At 36.3% G+C, this 15,245-nt stretch overlaps 1 protein-coding gene across 2 annotated transcripts in view; it reads left to right on the top strand.

Moving 5' to 3' along the window:
- LOC108975781 overlaps positions 1–15,245 on the top strand; it is a 61,172-nt gene that overhangs the window by 17,265 nt on the left and 28,662 nt on the right. For both annotated transcript variants that reach the window (XM_018944499.1, XM_018944500.1), the window contains exon 2: positions 15,020–15,067. In XM_018944499.1, coding sequence (XP_018800044.1) covers positions 15,020–15,067 — 48 coding nt within the window. The remainder of the gene's footprint in view (positions 1–15,019; positions 15,068–15,245) is intronic.

Genomic DNA, 15,245 nt, shown 5'->3' with positions numbered 1-15,245 from the left:
TTAAAATTGAAAGTAATAATAAATGTAATTTTATAAATTAACTAATTAATGTTTCCATTTATATTTTCAGGTAAAATCGCATGCAATCATTGCAAATATTGAGCTTTTTACGTGAGTTATAAGTAAGCAATAAAATGAAAAGAAACCAGAAGTTAACTTTTTGAAAAAAAAATTACTTTTTAAAAATTAATTTCATTTCAAAACTTAGAAAATTAGAAATTAAATTTTTTTTATTAATAAATATTTTACCATTCATTTCACAAGCCTTGCAACAGCGCCTTTCGTTTAAAGTTGATACAAAATGTATAAACACATTCACACACATTCAAACGCATTCTGGCTTGTGTGTGCGCTCGTGAAAATGTAAAAAAGGTGCAACAAATTGTGGCAACATTAGTTGCAATGCAAATAGAAAACCTGGTTGCACACTTAAAACTTGCTGAGCTGCAACGCTAACATGAAAACTGAAGAACCTACTTTGTACGTAATTATATAATTCACTTAACGCACACTAACACACTCGTACATACATACATATGTTATGCCACATTTGCGCGCTTGTATGCCCTTGCATGTGAGTTGTGCACAATTGCAGTTGGTTGCCACTTTGTCGTCATGTTGCAAACGCTGGCGCACACAATTCGCACATGCTTCATGCAGAACAACCGAAATGTAATTAGGTTGTGGCGCTACAAAGACCAAAATAGTAGAAAATATGCTGTGAAAAAAAAAATTTGAACAAAAGTTGCACTTCTCCCCTTACCCCCACCATGCAAAGTTCTTGTCAATTAAAAGCAGGCACACTTTTACAATATTTGCGATGCAGGGAAGCGTTAGCATATGGCATGCCACAATGAGCACGTGCTCGCAACTAGGCTGCCTCTGTGCGCAACACTGCAGTTTTTCTCCGTATTTGTGTTGCATTCAATATGCCGAAATTAAGCAATTTAAAATTAAATTAGAAACTTATTCTTTTTCCATTTCTGCAAATAAAATTCGCTCATGAAGCGCCTTGCGGCAAGTGCGACGCAGCGCGCACAAATTCGCTGGAATTTAGGCAGTCGCGCTTGATGGCCTTCAATTGCTTTTAGGATTCGCTTATTTAACTGTGAATTACCAGTCAATTGATTTAAATTGCCATTTATTAAATGCCAGTGAACCGGAAACTTTTTGAAAAAAGTGTAAAAAATTCGTGGAAATGCTAAAGTTGAGTATTATATGGGATGGAAATTAGCTTGAGCTTAGAAAAATAGCTGAGATTTTTTCAGGCATATATGGAATAAGTGGAGTAAATACGTCATTGACTATATTAGAGATAATATATATTATAAAAAATATAATTTTTTTGAGATGAAAATAAAAAAATAATAATATTTTTTTATAAATATATAGACATTTTTTTTATAAAATTTTGAGCATTTTTTAATATTTTTTCTATATTTTTTTTTTTGGAATCTGTGAAGTAAAAAAAATTGCCTTCACACTTTTTTTAACCAAACAAATTTCAAAAAATAATTTTTTCCCACAAAAAAATTTTTTTTTTAATAACCTTTAATTATAACGATTTATTTTAAATAACTCTTTTTTTTGCTTCTTTGCTCTTTAAATAGCAAAAGCTTCAAAGCCAGCAACTTCAGCCCGCACTAGCCACGAACTCCGCATTTCTTCCTCTTCCTCTCTTAGGCATTATTTATTATTCATTTTTCTTTGTAACACGTGTATGCATGTATTTGTGCTCATTTTAATCCTTTTTCGCTTGCTGATGTATTGCTATTTTAAATTTTACACCATAAAATATTCATTGCTTGCTGGCACTCAGCCGTTGCTGTTGGAATATTTCATTTAATCTCAGTTGAATGATGACGATTTTTACACTACAGACATTTGTGGCAAATACCCAGTAGGAAATTTGGAATTTGAAAAAAAAAGAATAATAATATTTGATAGATGCTGCTCTAACATAGTAGCTGTAGTTACAATGTCATTTCATTATTTGAAGATATAGCTTTAGCTTGAGAATTTTTTAACGAAAAACTCGCAGTTACGAGAAGAACGGATTACATATGCTGTATAATATATTGCCTCTAAAAATGTGTAATATTGGCGAAACAATTATTGCTTTGGCATCAAAAATTAACTAAAACTTTTCAAAATCAATTCCATCAGGGTCCATCAGGTTCCATCACCTATAAAGCTTACATAGCCACACATACACTTACACAATTTGTATATGCCCACTTCCACATGTATTTGCTCGCATATCGCTATGCATAATTTATTTGCTGTGAGCGGCTTTTTATTGCGTTTTTAATGCAGTCACCTTACCCCAACAACTACAGTGCACACACTCTCACACACTTACACGTTTTTACGCTCATTCTCACACGGCTACATCGCCTCATTGTAAATGCGAATTTAATCCTGTTTAAGCCAGCGCATTTTCAGTTTGACTCGCTTCTGCGAAAGCAAATAGAACAAAGCAGCGGCAAAAAGTTCGAAAAAAAATTTAAATATGTAAGCTGCAGACCAAACGCCTAAAATACTCGTGCCCACGCATACGCACCAACACACGCGCAGCGCCTTGTACCCGTGTATATCCTCTGAGCATTATGCTTTTTCGGCACACTTTTGGGCGCAGACGCGTGGAAATTAATTTCAATGGCGATTTCAATATTTGCCTAACATTTTATGCATTTCCGCAAAAGTTTTCTGTTTTTCCGTATTTTTATTTTTTTATATATTTTTCAACTAAATTTACATTTTTCGTTTTATTTCTTGCGAAGCGCTTGTTTTCCGCCGCCAATTTTTATGTTTTTCCTTCATTTTCTATTTATTTGTTTACAAATGGTTTGACGCGTATTATTGCGGATTTACAGACGTCAACGACATTTACTTAGCCAACATGACAGCGCACACAGTGCGGATTTTCCACTAGAAATATATATAAGCGCTTGTTTCGGCCAAAGCCGACTTGTTATTCCCGTTAAAACTGTACACAATTAAAAAATGTATGCGCATGCAGCTAACGGTTAATGGAGAAAACAATGGCTTTTGTCAATAGCAATGCATTTTGAAATAGATTTTAGAAAACTTATACTCACAAACATGTAAACAGGCACAGCTATAACTATATTACTGTATTTGTAGTTTGTGTTAAAGCCCAAAAACTGTTAGTATTCAAATTTTGATTAAAAAAATCTTACTTTTTTTTTTGTGAAAAGAAGTTTGCAATATGAAATTAAAAAGTCGAAAAAATTGGAAAATTCCAGTTGACACATTGATATATGCATCAGAGCGGGTTGATTTGCAGCGAGCCGAAAAGAAGGAAAAATCGAGTAGACGTGAAAGGTTCTAGGGATTATTCTGAAGAACTTTGCTCAAGATACTATGGGTCTAAAAGCGGTTTTAAGCCAGCGCTTTTGAAAGCGAAGTTTTCTATGAATCATAAAAAATGTTTTTTGTTAGCTTTTTAAGATATTGAAATGAAGTTTAATATGAGTATGCATTTTGATATGCTATTTATGATTTTCGGAGTCAGTCAGATCGGAAATCTTTATCACATATCCCCAATACAACCGATTATTCAGATTTCAGAAACTTCGCTTAAGAATTACTAGTTCGTAGATTTATAAAAGAGGAATGTACCGCGACCTTATTTCTATTGTGCGCTCTTCTGAATCACAAAGACTCTCCTAGTCCCAGCATAACGCTATGTTGTATAAGTGTTTTTTCAGTATCAAGCACCATTGTCTCTAAGGCAAAATTCTTTAGAATAAACTATAGAACATTAGAATAGAAAAAAATCGACCCGCTCTAATATGCATATATAAGCAAGCATGTAAAATGTGCTTTGATTTAGCTTTTCTGGCGCAGCAGAAACTTTTAATATACATACATATGTAAAATTAAATTTATCTCTTCGCTATTTATTTTGCAGCACTTTAAGTGGTATCTGGCAGAATCAGCAAAAAATGTTCATTTATTTTTGTGAAAGATATTCCATCGCAATTTCTTTATTATGCTTACAAAATCAATTAAAAACATTCTATGATTTTCATAATAATATTGATTTCAGTGAGTTTTTCACAAGTATTAGAGCATTTTCTTGCATTTTCAATAATTGAAAACTTGCTTAAAAAAAATTAATAAAAGTCGTCTTTGCTTTTTTCTCCAATTTTTCGACTTTATACTTCCGTTACAGTTTTCTAAAATTCTTCCTTTTTTTCTAATTTTTAAATTTTTTTCCAGTTTCAGTTTTTCGAAAAATATCCTTAAATTTGTTACATTTCTTTACTTCTTACTCGTATAGTAACAATCTTTACCTCCTCCTATCTATATAACTGCAAAAGTTCTGCCCGTGCCACTAATAAAATACTTGTATACATACGAATAATTCCAATGGAGTAGTGAAAAACGCATGCGGCACCGACATAAACGGCGCTTTCATTGTCACGTCAATGTGATTTTTATGGATTTTTATGCGCCAATTTGAGCTTTAAAGTTTTTTATGCGCCAGCAACAACAAAAACAAGCGACGCGAAACGTTGCAATTGCAGTTGCAGCAGCGTGGAAGCAATCGAACTTGCAAGGATGGCTGCTGAGCGCACGATGAGCACGCAACGAAAAGCCAATAAATTTCAGGCGCCACCCACCCATGTTGCACCATTTAATGCAGCGACTAGCAGCCACTACCCTTTGCTGCAGCGCTTTTGCGCCATTGTGACGAATGTTGCATGCTGCATTTTATTTTTTATTCGCGCTCCTGTGCTCTTCACCGTCACCCTTTTATTTTTATAATATTTTTTTTTATTTTTATATATTGTTTTTGTGTTTTTTTTTTTGCTTGCTGCCAACTTATTTGTTGCGTAAAAATTTTCCAGTCTATAGGTTGCAACGCCTGAATGGTTTTCCGTTGCAACATTGTCCGCTGCATATAATTTCAGGCGAGTGTGTTTTACTTTCGCTGCACTTTTTGTTTCAAATTAATTCCGTTTTTGTTTTCATAATGTTCTTTTGTGTGATTTATTTGCTTTGTTTTATTGGTTTTAGTATTTTTTTGTTGCAAATGTTGTTGTTGTAAATCCAGGTATATTTTGTTTGACTGCAGCCAACCAATTGAATGCCATCAACTCAGCTGCAGGAAAAGCCACTACTTTTGCATAATCATTGTGGAGTTGCTTGTTGAACCGTTATTACTTAGATTTCAAAAAAAAAATTTTTTTTTTTGTTTTGTAGTTTATATTGTGCTCAAATTTTTTATACTTTTTCTTATTTGTTTTCAATGAAGTTGGAAATGTCCTATGAATTGTTGGATCAGATAACACAAGTACTTTTATATTTATTTATACCACATTTACCCACATATTTTGTAGGAAAAATCCCTAGACTACAAAGAAGAGCCCACGCGTGTTTCATGAATAATATTGGCCAGTTAAAAATGGAAAAATAATCTTCAAAATTCGCTGAAGACTTAAGAATCTTTAAGATACTTCTTCTTCTTCTTCTTCTATATATATATATATATATATATATTTAACCGAGTCAATAACAGTGTGAAGGTTACTGTTTCCTTTTCATTGGGGGTGTTTTTCACGTGATGGGTTCCAAACTCAACGCACAGCCCTATGGAGAGACGTTTTTAAACTTCTTAGAGGATACTTGGTCTACTTAAGCCGTATTTAAAATAATCGTGTCTTGACATTCCCAAGTGAATGGTGCTCAGAGAACTTTCCTCACTTACATGAACTTCGACACATGACTCCATCCTGCGAGATACTTATTAGTAACGATAAATAGTGCGAGTTCACTCACAAGCTTAAAAATATTATTTTTTATTTATTATTATAATATTTTATCTAAAGTACACATATAGTAAACATACAACCTCGAAACCAGCTTCAATTCCACCAATAACCTAAACATGGAGATCAAACGCATAACTCCGAACATACTCTAAAATCCTAAGGAATGACCTAACCTAAGCGCATTCGCATGGAAGATGATCCTCCAGCGAAATGTTGCTTCGACTGGGGACCTATATAGTACCTTGACAATATAAGTAGGGGTCCAATGGAAGGACCAAGAGCATAGCGATGTGACTGCACTTGGGATGCACAAGTGTCGTGAGCTCGCAAAGGTTAGAGGCAACTATCGTAGCTTTGTGTGCTCGGTTCGGACCAACCCACTGTTTCGTATTCAAAAAGAAAAACAAAATTTTACATTTTATTTGAAACACCGCAAAAACACTCGACAACTTTTAAGAGCTTGACATCGCATATTCACCATAATAATTATAATATTTCGACGAATTTTCATGCATTTTAAGTTAATAATTTGTGGAAAAATGATAAATAAACTGTCAATAAAGCTAATTAATACTTTAATTGCTTTTGTCTACAAACAATGGAATTTTAATATGCATGCAACGTACACCGAAAAAAAGCGCATACGGTCAACGCGCATAAAGAAAAGCATTAAAATGCCAATAAAGGACCAGACAAAAGCGAGAGGCGAAGCGATAAAGCCAATTCAATCAATTGATTAACCTGAAATTTATGACTCACAAAAATACAACAACACACATACATACACACAACTGCACACTGGAGTGAGGTTCAGCATTTGGTATTGCATATGAAATAGCGATACAAGCGACAACATAACGCACGCGTGAGTTACGAGCCAGATGGCAGTCACCAAAGCGCGCGGCCACACAGCAAAAGGCGCTTTAATTGAGACTTTCGCCAGCGATGGGGCACGAGATGCAGTAGCCGTGCCGAAATGCGTGGACCCAAGGTAGCTGCGAACACGCTCGCCGTAAACGGCAGTTAAAAAGCGTAAAAGCAACGTGCGCGTGTAATTTAGATAAGCGCAACGAAAAAACGACTGTATATGATAATATATTATATTATATATATTGAACGCTTAAAAAATATATACAATTTTGTGTATTTATGCTGACGCAAAGCTGCGCGTTTAGTGCGGCGAAACAAGTTCCGCGCGCCGAAGAATTATGATTAATTTATGTAGCTCGAAAGCCTGAAATATCTGTAGCAACGGCAGCGGCGATATTACACAATTTACGCGCTTTACAGTTTGTACTATCCACGTGTGTATGTATGTGTGTGTGTGTGTGTTGCAGCCATTATATTTTGATAAATATATTATTTATCATATTTGCCATGTGATGCGGAGGCTTAAAACCATAAATTAGCTGTCAATGAGCGTAATGACAGTGTGATGTGTTGTTGTTGTTGGTGGTTATATGTTTTTGTTTTAGCGTACAGCAGCTGGACTGTGGTTGAGTTAGGGCTAAGTTAATGACGCTTACTCTCAGTTAGCGTGGCCGCAGACGATGCGGGGCAGGCTCATTTGAAAGGCTGCTTACAAATATACGAAACTCAGTGCATATAAGCATTATACATATGTATGTATATGTGGAGATCGCCACTCTACACTAATTATAATAATAACTCCTAATTTTTATTTGTACTGTACATAATAGTTATTCGTATCATACTTCTTGAGTTGCCATTTTATGTAATTTATCCTAAAACTTAACGAATGTAAGAATGTKAGATCAAAAGCACAAAATTGAAATATAGTTCGTCATCGACCATCGAAGTGTTAACAACGACTCACTTAGTACCGCATCACCACCAAATATATATATGCATTTTTTTGCTAAATTATTTTTTCTCACGTATGTACGTTGTATCTTGTAATTTCACTCTTATATTTATTTTAGAAACTATAATTAGCGCAACCTGCTGCGTTATTCTACAAAACATTTTTATCTCATTAATCCAAAAAGTGTATCAGACCAGTTGTAATGGCTTTAGCCGCCAGCCTACTCCATTCTTTAAAAGTTTTTTGTAATAAAAATTCATTATTCTTTTAGCTACCAAAACATTTGGACTTAATATGCGAAACATCTCACAATAAAAAATTAAAATGATTGCTCCAATTCTGCTTCAGAGCGAATTTTCCCACATGAATTCCAGTTCAGGTAGTTCAGTTTATGTTTTAGAACTCAAGCTGCTTGTGTCCGGTTGGCGTGCAAAATTTGATTCTATCATGGTGTAAATACTTACAAATATCTATAATAGTATCATAAAGCCAGTGACTAGCAGAAAATTAAGAAAGGCTGATGAAATTGTGGCGTATACAAAAATAACTCAGTGGGAGTATGCCCAGTAAGAAAAAGAGTACTGTTTAATGCTTACTTTTAACGCAAATAGAAAGACAATATGTCGTGTAACTTGTTGTAGACTAAATTTTACTTTAAAAAAGTTTTGGAAGTCTACATGAAACTAGTTACTTCACTAGTCCCACGCAAACTAGTTCAAAACAAACCAGTTATAAACCAGTTAGTTTATCTAAATTTGCGTCTGTGAACGTTTCTTCACGAAACAAGCCCTTCACTAATTCCCTGCAAACTAGTTTAAAACAAACCAATTAAGGACCAATTAAAAACTTTTCTGCTCAATTTATTCCTAGAGATCACTCACAACACTAGCATTGCTTGTTTTGAGACACTGATAAGTCTGCCTGGCGGGTACACAACGCTAGAGGCGCAGATTAACTTACATACTAAGCACTTCGTTTGTTGTGTCCTTTGTTGCTTGCACTCTAAAAACGCACACATTCGTTGACATACGTGTGAGACTGATGAGCCGCACTGTCAATTTCGACTTAATGAATTGCTCGCTCTGTTCGTATTTAATCCCATGTTGCTTTTTGAAACACAATTTCTCGGACAGAGCCTACAATTGCCCGGGCACTTTGTCATCATTACGTTCGCAACAGAAAAAAAACAACAAAAAAAAAAGAAAACAAGAATGAAAGACAGAATATGCTCGTAAAGAGTTTTAGCAAAATTGTGGCAACAAGAAAAAAGTACCGTAGCATTTTCAAATTCGCATTCTCAATGCCAGCACAATAATAGAACCGAGGGCATTTTCGGGTAATTTCTTCCCAGCACTGACGTGCCGTGCATGTGTGCGAAAATGCCCTGACGATAACATATTTCACGCTCAATTGAATTTTGGCTTAGACACACACACACACACAATGGCACACACATTGACGGACATCAACGCCAACAAATAGGCTATAAGCTTGTTTGTGTAATTTTCTTTGAAATGAATCAAATGTAGGGAGCAAAGCGGGGTGGCACAACATAATAGCAGACTTCTTTCACTTTTCTTCATTTGTCCATTTCATTTGTGTATGTTTCACATACATTTTCTTGCTTTTGTATTTCCCATTAATGAATGTATGTGTGCCCCAGGGAAGCACTTTGTATGCAGCGCCTGCTTGCCGTTGCACTTTTGTATTAAAATTTTGTGCCTGAAAAAATGCAAGGCATGCAGTTCCTTGAGTTGGCAGCGTTGCTCTTTCATCTTCTCATTTCTGCTGCTGCTGCTTCTATTGCAACGCCAACAAAGACCGCGCAGGACTAACTCGTATTTTACCTCTCTGCCATTTGACCTCATAAATTACGAGCTCAGACAAATAGCACAAAACACACGTGCATACATATTTCTGGGTATTTTTGCTGAGCACAGCAGCATGTGGCACATGCATTCATTCATGCTTTTGCTCAGATGGCATTCGGCGATTTAATGTTGGAAAAAGTGATTCATTAATGCAAAATGGCATTGTTGTCATCAGCGCTGCGCTGGGTATGGCACATAGCTGTACTATAAACGTGCATATGTAATACATAGTATATATGATAGCACAAGAAGTATTAAAAATATTACTTACACATTTATAGAGAACAACATGATGTTTTTTAACTCGAAAAGCAATATGTCGCCTCCTAAAATCCAATATAAAATAAAATAGCGTAATATCACTTCGCATAAGTTTGCAGGTGAAGGAAAAACGCTATAATAGAAACCACTCATATTGCAAATAATTTGAATTTCGGTTATAAAGTGGTTATATATCGATATATTTTGGTTATATTATATATCGATTATAATTGACTGCAGAAGTTGAAAAGTTTATGCTTTATATATACAATATGATGTAGTGAATCGTAAGCCATAAAAAAATGAATTTCGATTTTGTTGATGATACTTTGTTTCGCAGTTTAGGTGACGATATGAATTTGAGATAACATTAATTTCGAAAATGCTTTTAGCGATAGAGCCACAGTGATTCACTTCCAGAAATGTTTGATAGACATTTTTCACTTCGAGGGTTTCCAAAACATTTCTCGAACAAACAGTTACAGTTTTTTCTATGTATGAACGCTGCTGGAGTAACCTATCTTTCGCAGCATTATTGGCCAAAGGCAAGCAAAGCTATTACAGCTCAAGTTGAGTACTAACTCAATTCTCGAATATCAAAGGGACGTTTTTTTTTTTTTTTTGTTTGATATTAACGACATCTCAACTACAGAACCATTGCACTCTCAGCAAATAAAATATTTCACTGTTAGAGAAAACAACACTAAATGCTTTCAACACTAACTCTACAAAAGTTGGACCAAACGCAGAGGTTTTTTTTATGTTAATCCGAGAAATATAGACTTTCCAAAGGCTCAAAATGCGATTTTTCGTTGAAAGTTGAGCAAAAGCCCTACTATTCTTGTCAGGAATTATCAACGAAAGCGAATTTTGTTAAGTGTTTTCCGACTCTCCACTAGTACTTTTTTACACATCAACAACTGTTAACTCACAACATTTTCTCACATTAAAGCTCAACTTAAACTGCGCTCATTACTATTCTTCAAGCGTCAACAACAACGTCGAGCAGGCTAACGCAAGAGTAGAGCAGTAAAAGGAAAAAAGCAAGGCAAAGACCGCCGTTGCAGCTGGCTCCATCTATATGAGAGGCGCTGGCCGCTACCGAAACTGCAACTGCAGCGGCAAATCTCCGGTTATGGCCACCGCGCATGCTCCTGGCTAAGTCATTTCAAAAGGCAAAAGAAAAGAAATTTATGGCGTTGCTATTGAAATTATTATGGCTGCGGCTTTGTTCGACGTCATCCTTTTGTTGGTGTGCGCTTGGCGCTGCTGCTGCAGCATACCTCAAATACTGAGGCAGGTTGCAATAAATGCCTGACCCGAGCGCTTTGCTGACTACCAATAAAGGTATTTCAGCCGCTTCCTATTTTCTGGTCTCTACTCGTAATTTCTTTCGGTTGCTGCCTCTAACTTCTTCTGAGAGTTATATTACTGTCATTACGCGCGCGATTATCTAGCAAATCAATGCGTTGACGCAGCGCTGGCACACATAAAATGGTAGCACACACACATATCGTTGCATTGAAATCACTAAATCGAAGATAAGGAGTAGCACATATCTTTATGAGCGGCGCCGAAACTCGTGTGGCAGCTATAATTCAAGCCGCACCGTTGCTGACCTTTGCGTCTCCTTTGGAAATCGACATGGCAGTTATGTTTCGGTTGACAATTGCCACCATGTTCGCTGTGTCATGCCAGTTTTCCATGCCGTATACTTGCAACTTACCTCACTCACAATACTGCAGTAGTTTTCCCTCACAATCATCGTCATTCTTCCTTTGTGCGCCGCTGCTGCTGCTTCTTCGTGCGCTTTTCATTTGCCTTTCCTTTCTTCGGTTGGCGCTGCCGCAGGCGAATGTGTCGTCGTTGTTCACTGCGGTAGGTCATCAACCAAATGAGTAACAACAATGCCAACAACACAAAAAACCGAAAAACCAAAAAACTATAAAAAAAAGTGACAACAACAGTGCGTTGTGCATGTGTTGCAGCACTAAACGTTATGTGTTCCAATTGTTTTGGCGCAGCGCAGTCATCAGCAGCTCTTTTGTATTGTCCAACTTGCCACATAGGGGCTGTGTTCACACTGCGCTCTTGTGAAGGGCTGTTTCATTGAACTTTTTTTTCGATTTCGAATAGTTCCCGTTGGATTTTAAGTTTTGGCTCGCTTTGTTACAGTTTCAATTTCAGCTTTTCCTAGGCGATATTTACAGCAACGCGCTGCGGCAGCAACTGGTTCTAAATGCGCTTATCCCCAAGAGCACTTCCTACCTTTCGACGCTGCACTTAAGCAGTTATATTCTTATTAAAGTATGTGTGTGTGTGTTTGTGTGCAATTATTTATAAGCATGTCTGCTCGCATTTGGTAATCATATTTTCTTATAATGTTTTCTCTGCTTTTAAATTTTGTTTTTGTGTCTCGCTCGCTCAAGCTTCGCTTGAAATGCGCGCAGATGTGCGGCAGCCAGCAACTCTATAGGCGCATGTGTGTGTGCGCGTAGCTGTCAGCGTTGAGGTAATTGAATTTATGCAAATTTCACTGTTACTCACAAACAAAAGGTGAAGTCGTCGTTGTGGCATGGCATGGAAGCTGCTCTCTGCCGACTCATTGAACAAGGTAATCAATGTTAGGCCGGATGTTGCATGTATGTGTCTGCCATTGCTTAGCAGCTACTTTCGCATGGAAATTTCTAAGTTTTCCATTATATATGCTGTGGAAACCCGGTGTGCATTGACATTTGTCTTAATGAAAATCTCTGATGCAAATAGGAGCTGGCAGCTGTGTTGTTGGGGGTTTTCAAAAGAAATTTTCATTACAGAAAAGTGCCAAGCTCGCAGGGTTGCTGGGTTGAGGCATATGTGACCTTTGTCGCTTGTCAAGGGCAAGGTAACGTTTGGGTATTGTAGCAGAAATTACTTTCTAATGCTAATGTAAATTCACTTATGCTGAGAAAATAACTGAAAAGCTGAAAATAATAAYACTTTCGATTTTGTTTTAATTACGTAGCTAGTTATGCGTACTCTGTAGCTCAAAAGAGTTGTCGAATTACCATAAAAGAACTATAAATAATAATTTCAGCTGAATTGTGGCTGTCAAAAGTAGAGCGCTTATAGTTTAAACGAACCTTCATCGCACATCAAAACTTGCAAAACAGTTTCTCGTTATTTACAAAAATTTCGGTAGATGGCGCTGTGTAAAAAATGAGCCAAAATGTTTACTTTCTTACAGATTATGTTTATATGTATATCCAAATTTTTTTTCAATTAAGAAAAATTATGGTCTACGTCTTTCTAACGGCTTTAAGCAATAGCTTCAACCATTTGGGCGTCTAAGCACAGTTTCCTCATGCTTAAATCTTCAATAGCGTCATCGCGTGTTGCGCAGTATATTTTTCATATATTTCATGCTAATAAAAATCAGTTGAAAGTCACAGCATGGTCGAGAAGACAGCAAAGTTTTTAATTAAAATTAATTTCAATGCGCGGAACGGCAAAAATATGGCGGTCGCTTCCTGTACAGCAGCGATTCGATGAGGTCGCTGGCTTTATTAGAATCGCGACGCAGATTTAATTGTCTGCACACAGTATATACATATATATTTATATACTCGTACATATAAATTTGTATATAAAACAACGCATTGCGGCTTATTTTATCCCAAGTCCGCTTAGACTCGCTCATTACTAAATTGATGTATTAAAATCCAGCTAAAACAGAAGACGCGTTATAAATCAATTTGAGAGTTGTTGCTGCTTTCTTAATCGCGCTTACTTTGTTCCGTTGTGAAACTACAATAAATCAAAGGCAGAATAGAGCTGAAAAAATAGAGAAATCCAGAAGCGGAATTCGCGCTATAAAAAACGCTCAAACAAAGCACGAAAAAATGGCCTTAAAAGAAGCAAATTTGTGAAGAAGACACGCGTGTGGACAGGCGCGCTGAAGTAAATGCGTGTGCGTGCAAAGAAGGCGGTGCTCAGGCGGGTCGCACAGCCAGTCTCCGGTAGGCGCGCATATAATAGACGATATGTGGCTGCCGTAAGACACCTCGGCACCTTTGTTTGCCCCTTTTGGTCGTCAATCAGCAAGGGCTAAGCTCACCAACTTACGGTAAATAAATACATATGCGTGTGCGTGTTTGTGTGTGTGCTTACAAAACGATCCCAAAGCGAATTGAGTTGTTAAGCAGAATGATGTGCTGCCGCACCTAGTAGCCATACTTGGCGATAGCCGACAATACAAGGGCAATAAAAAAGAGTACAAGAAATTAAATGTAGTAAAACCGTAAAATGCAAGTTGAGACAGTGAAAAGCTGACACAACAACAAAAGCACACATTCAACAAAAGAATTAAAATAGTAACGGCAGTCATGGCTTAACTCCTTTTGGTTCCACTAGACTCCGCTGCTGCCTCCAGCGCATTGTAAATCATTTGCTTCGCGGCGTATCATGGCAAAAAGTCAAACGGAAAATTAGGCAATAAAACTGTAAAGCTGCAGCGACACACTCAATAAAAATGTTAAAGGCCACGGAGTAATAAGCGCAGGCTGACAGATTGGCGCATTTAAATTGCCGCAATTTAAACTGTTACAATTTTTTTCTGAATCTGCTTTGCTTCATCGCTGCACCGCTGCTAATGGCAGCGCATTTACATTAAATGCGGGAGGGCCAGTGTGGAAAATTATAATTAGAAGCACGAAGCAAGCGATGTTTTGTGCTGCTGATGGGCGACTGATGGGATTTTGCTGTTTTCTGTGTAAATTTAGTGACTAACTTGTTGTTGCTGTTACAGCAGAATATGCTACGTTGTGTGGCAAAGAAAGAGAGCTGCGTATTTTTAGCTGCTGGCAGCGAATATTTTGGTGCTGTCAACAATTGGCTTTATTTAATTAATATATACCACATAATTTTCACTTAAAAATATTTTCGAGTCTCCTGATATCTGATAATTTATATCGTCACCTAAAATGCAAACAAACGTGTCATCAAAAAATCTAAATTCAGATTTTATTGCTTACGATTCACTACATCATATTACATATGTATATGTAGCATAAAATTTCCAGCTTCCACTCTCAGATATAACGAATATATAATATATAGCCAATGTATAAGCAATATGTAACCAATATATAACCAATGTTTAACCATTTTGTAACCAAAACTCAAATTTTATTTCGAGATGAGTGGTTTCTATTAAGTATTAATACAATATGCACAATTTTTAATAATTACTAAATGATTATTTTTCTCTTTTCTTACAGTTTGTTCAAGATTGGCATCACTGTATGGACTTTGAGGATTGCAAAAATGTAAGTTTAGAACAAAAAATATTTATTTTTAGTATGAAGCAGTTGACATAGTCAAATGAGCCACGCTTGAGTTTAGAAAATCGGAAAAATTAAATAAAAAATTTTTAAACTGTTATTAAATGGAGATTTATGTAAGTAAATAATTAATTGATTTTGGTCCAAAAAATTAATTTTAAAT

Source organism: Bactrocera latifrons, unplaced genomic scaffold, assembly GCF_001853355.1.
Source record: "Bactrocera latifrons isolate USDA-ARS-PBARC rearing strain unplaced genomic scaffold, ASM185335v1 scaffold_7, whole genome shotgun sequence".
NCBI classification, from domain to species: Eukaryota; Metazoa; Arthropoda; class Insecta; order Diptera; family Tephritidae; genus Bactrocera; species Bactrocera latifrons.
The sequence above is the reverse complement of the archived record's forward strand: the minus strand, read 5'-3'. Positions and strand labels throughout refer to the sequence as shown.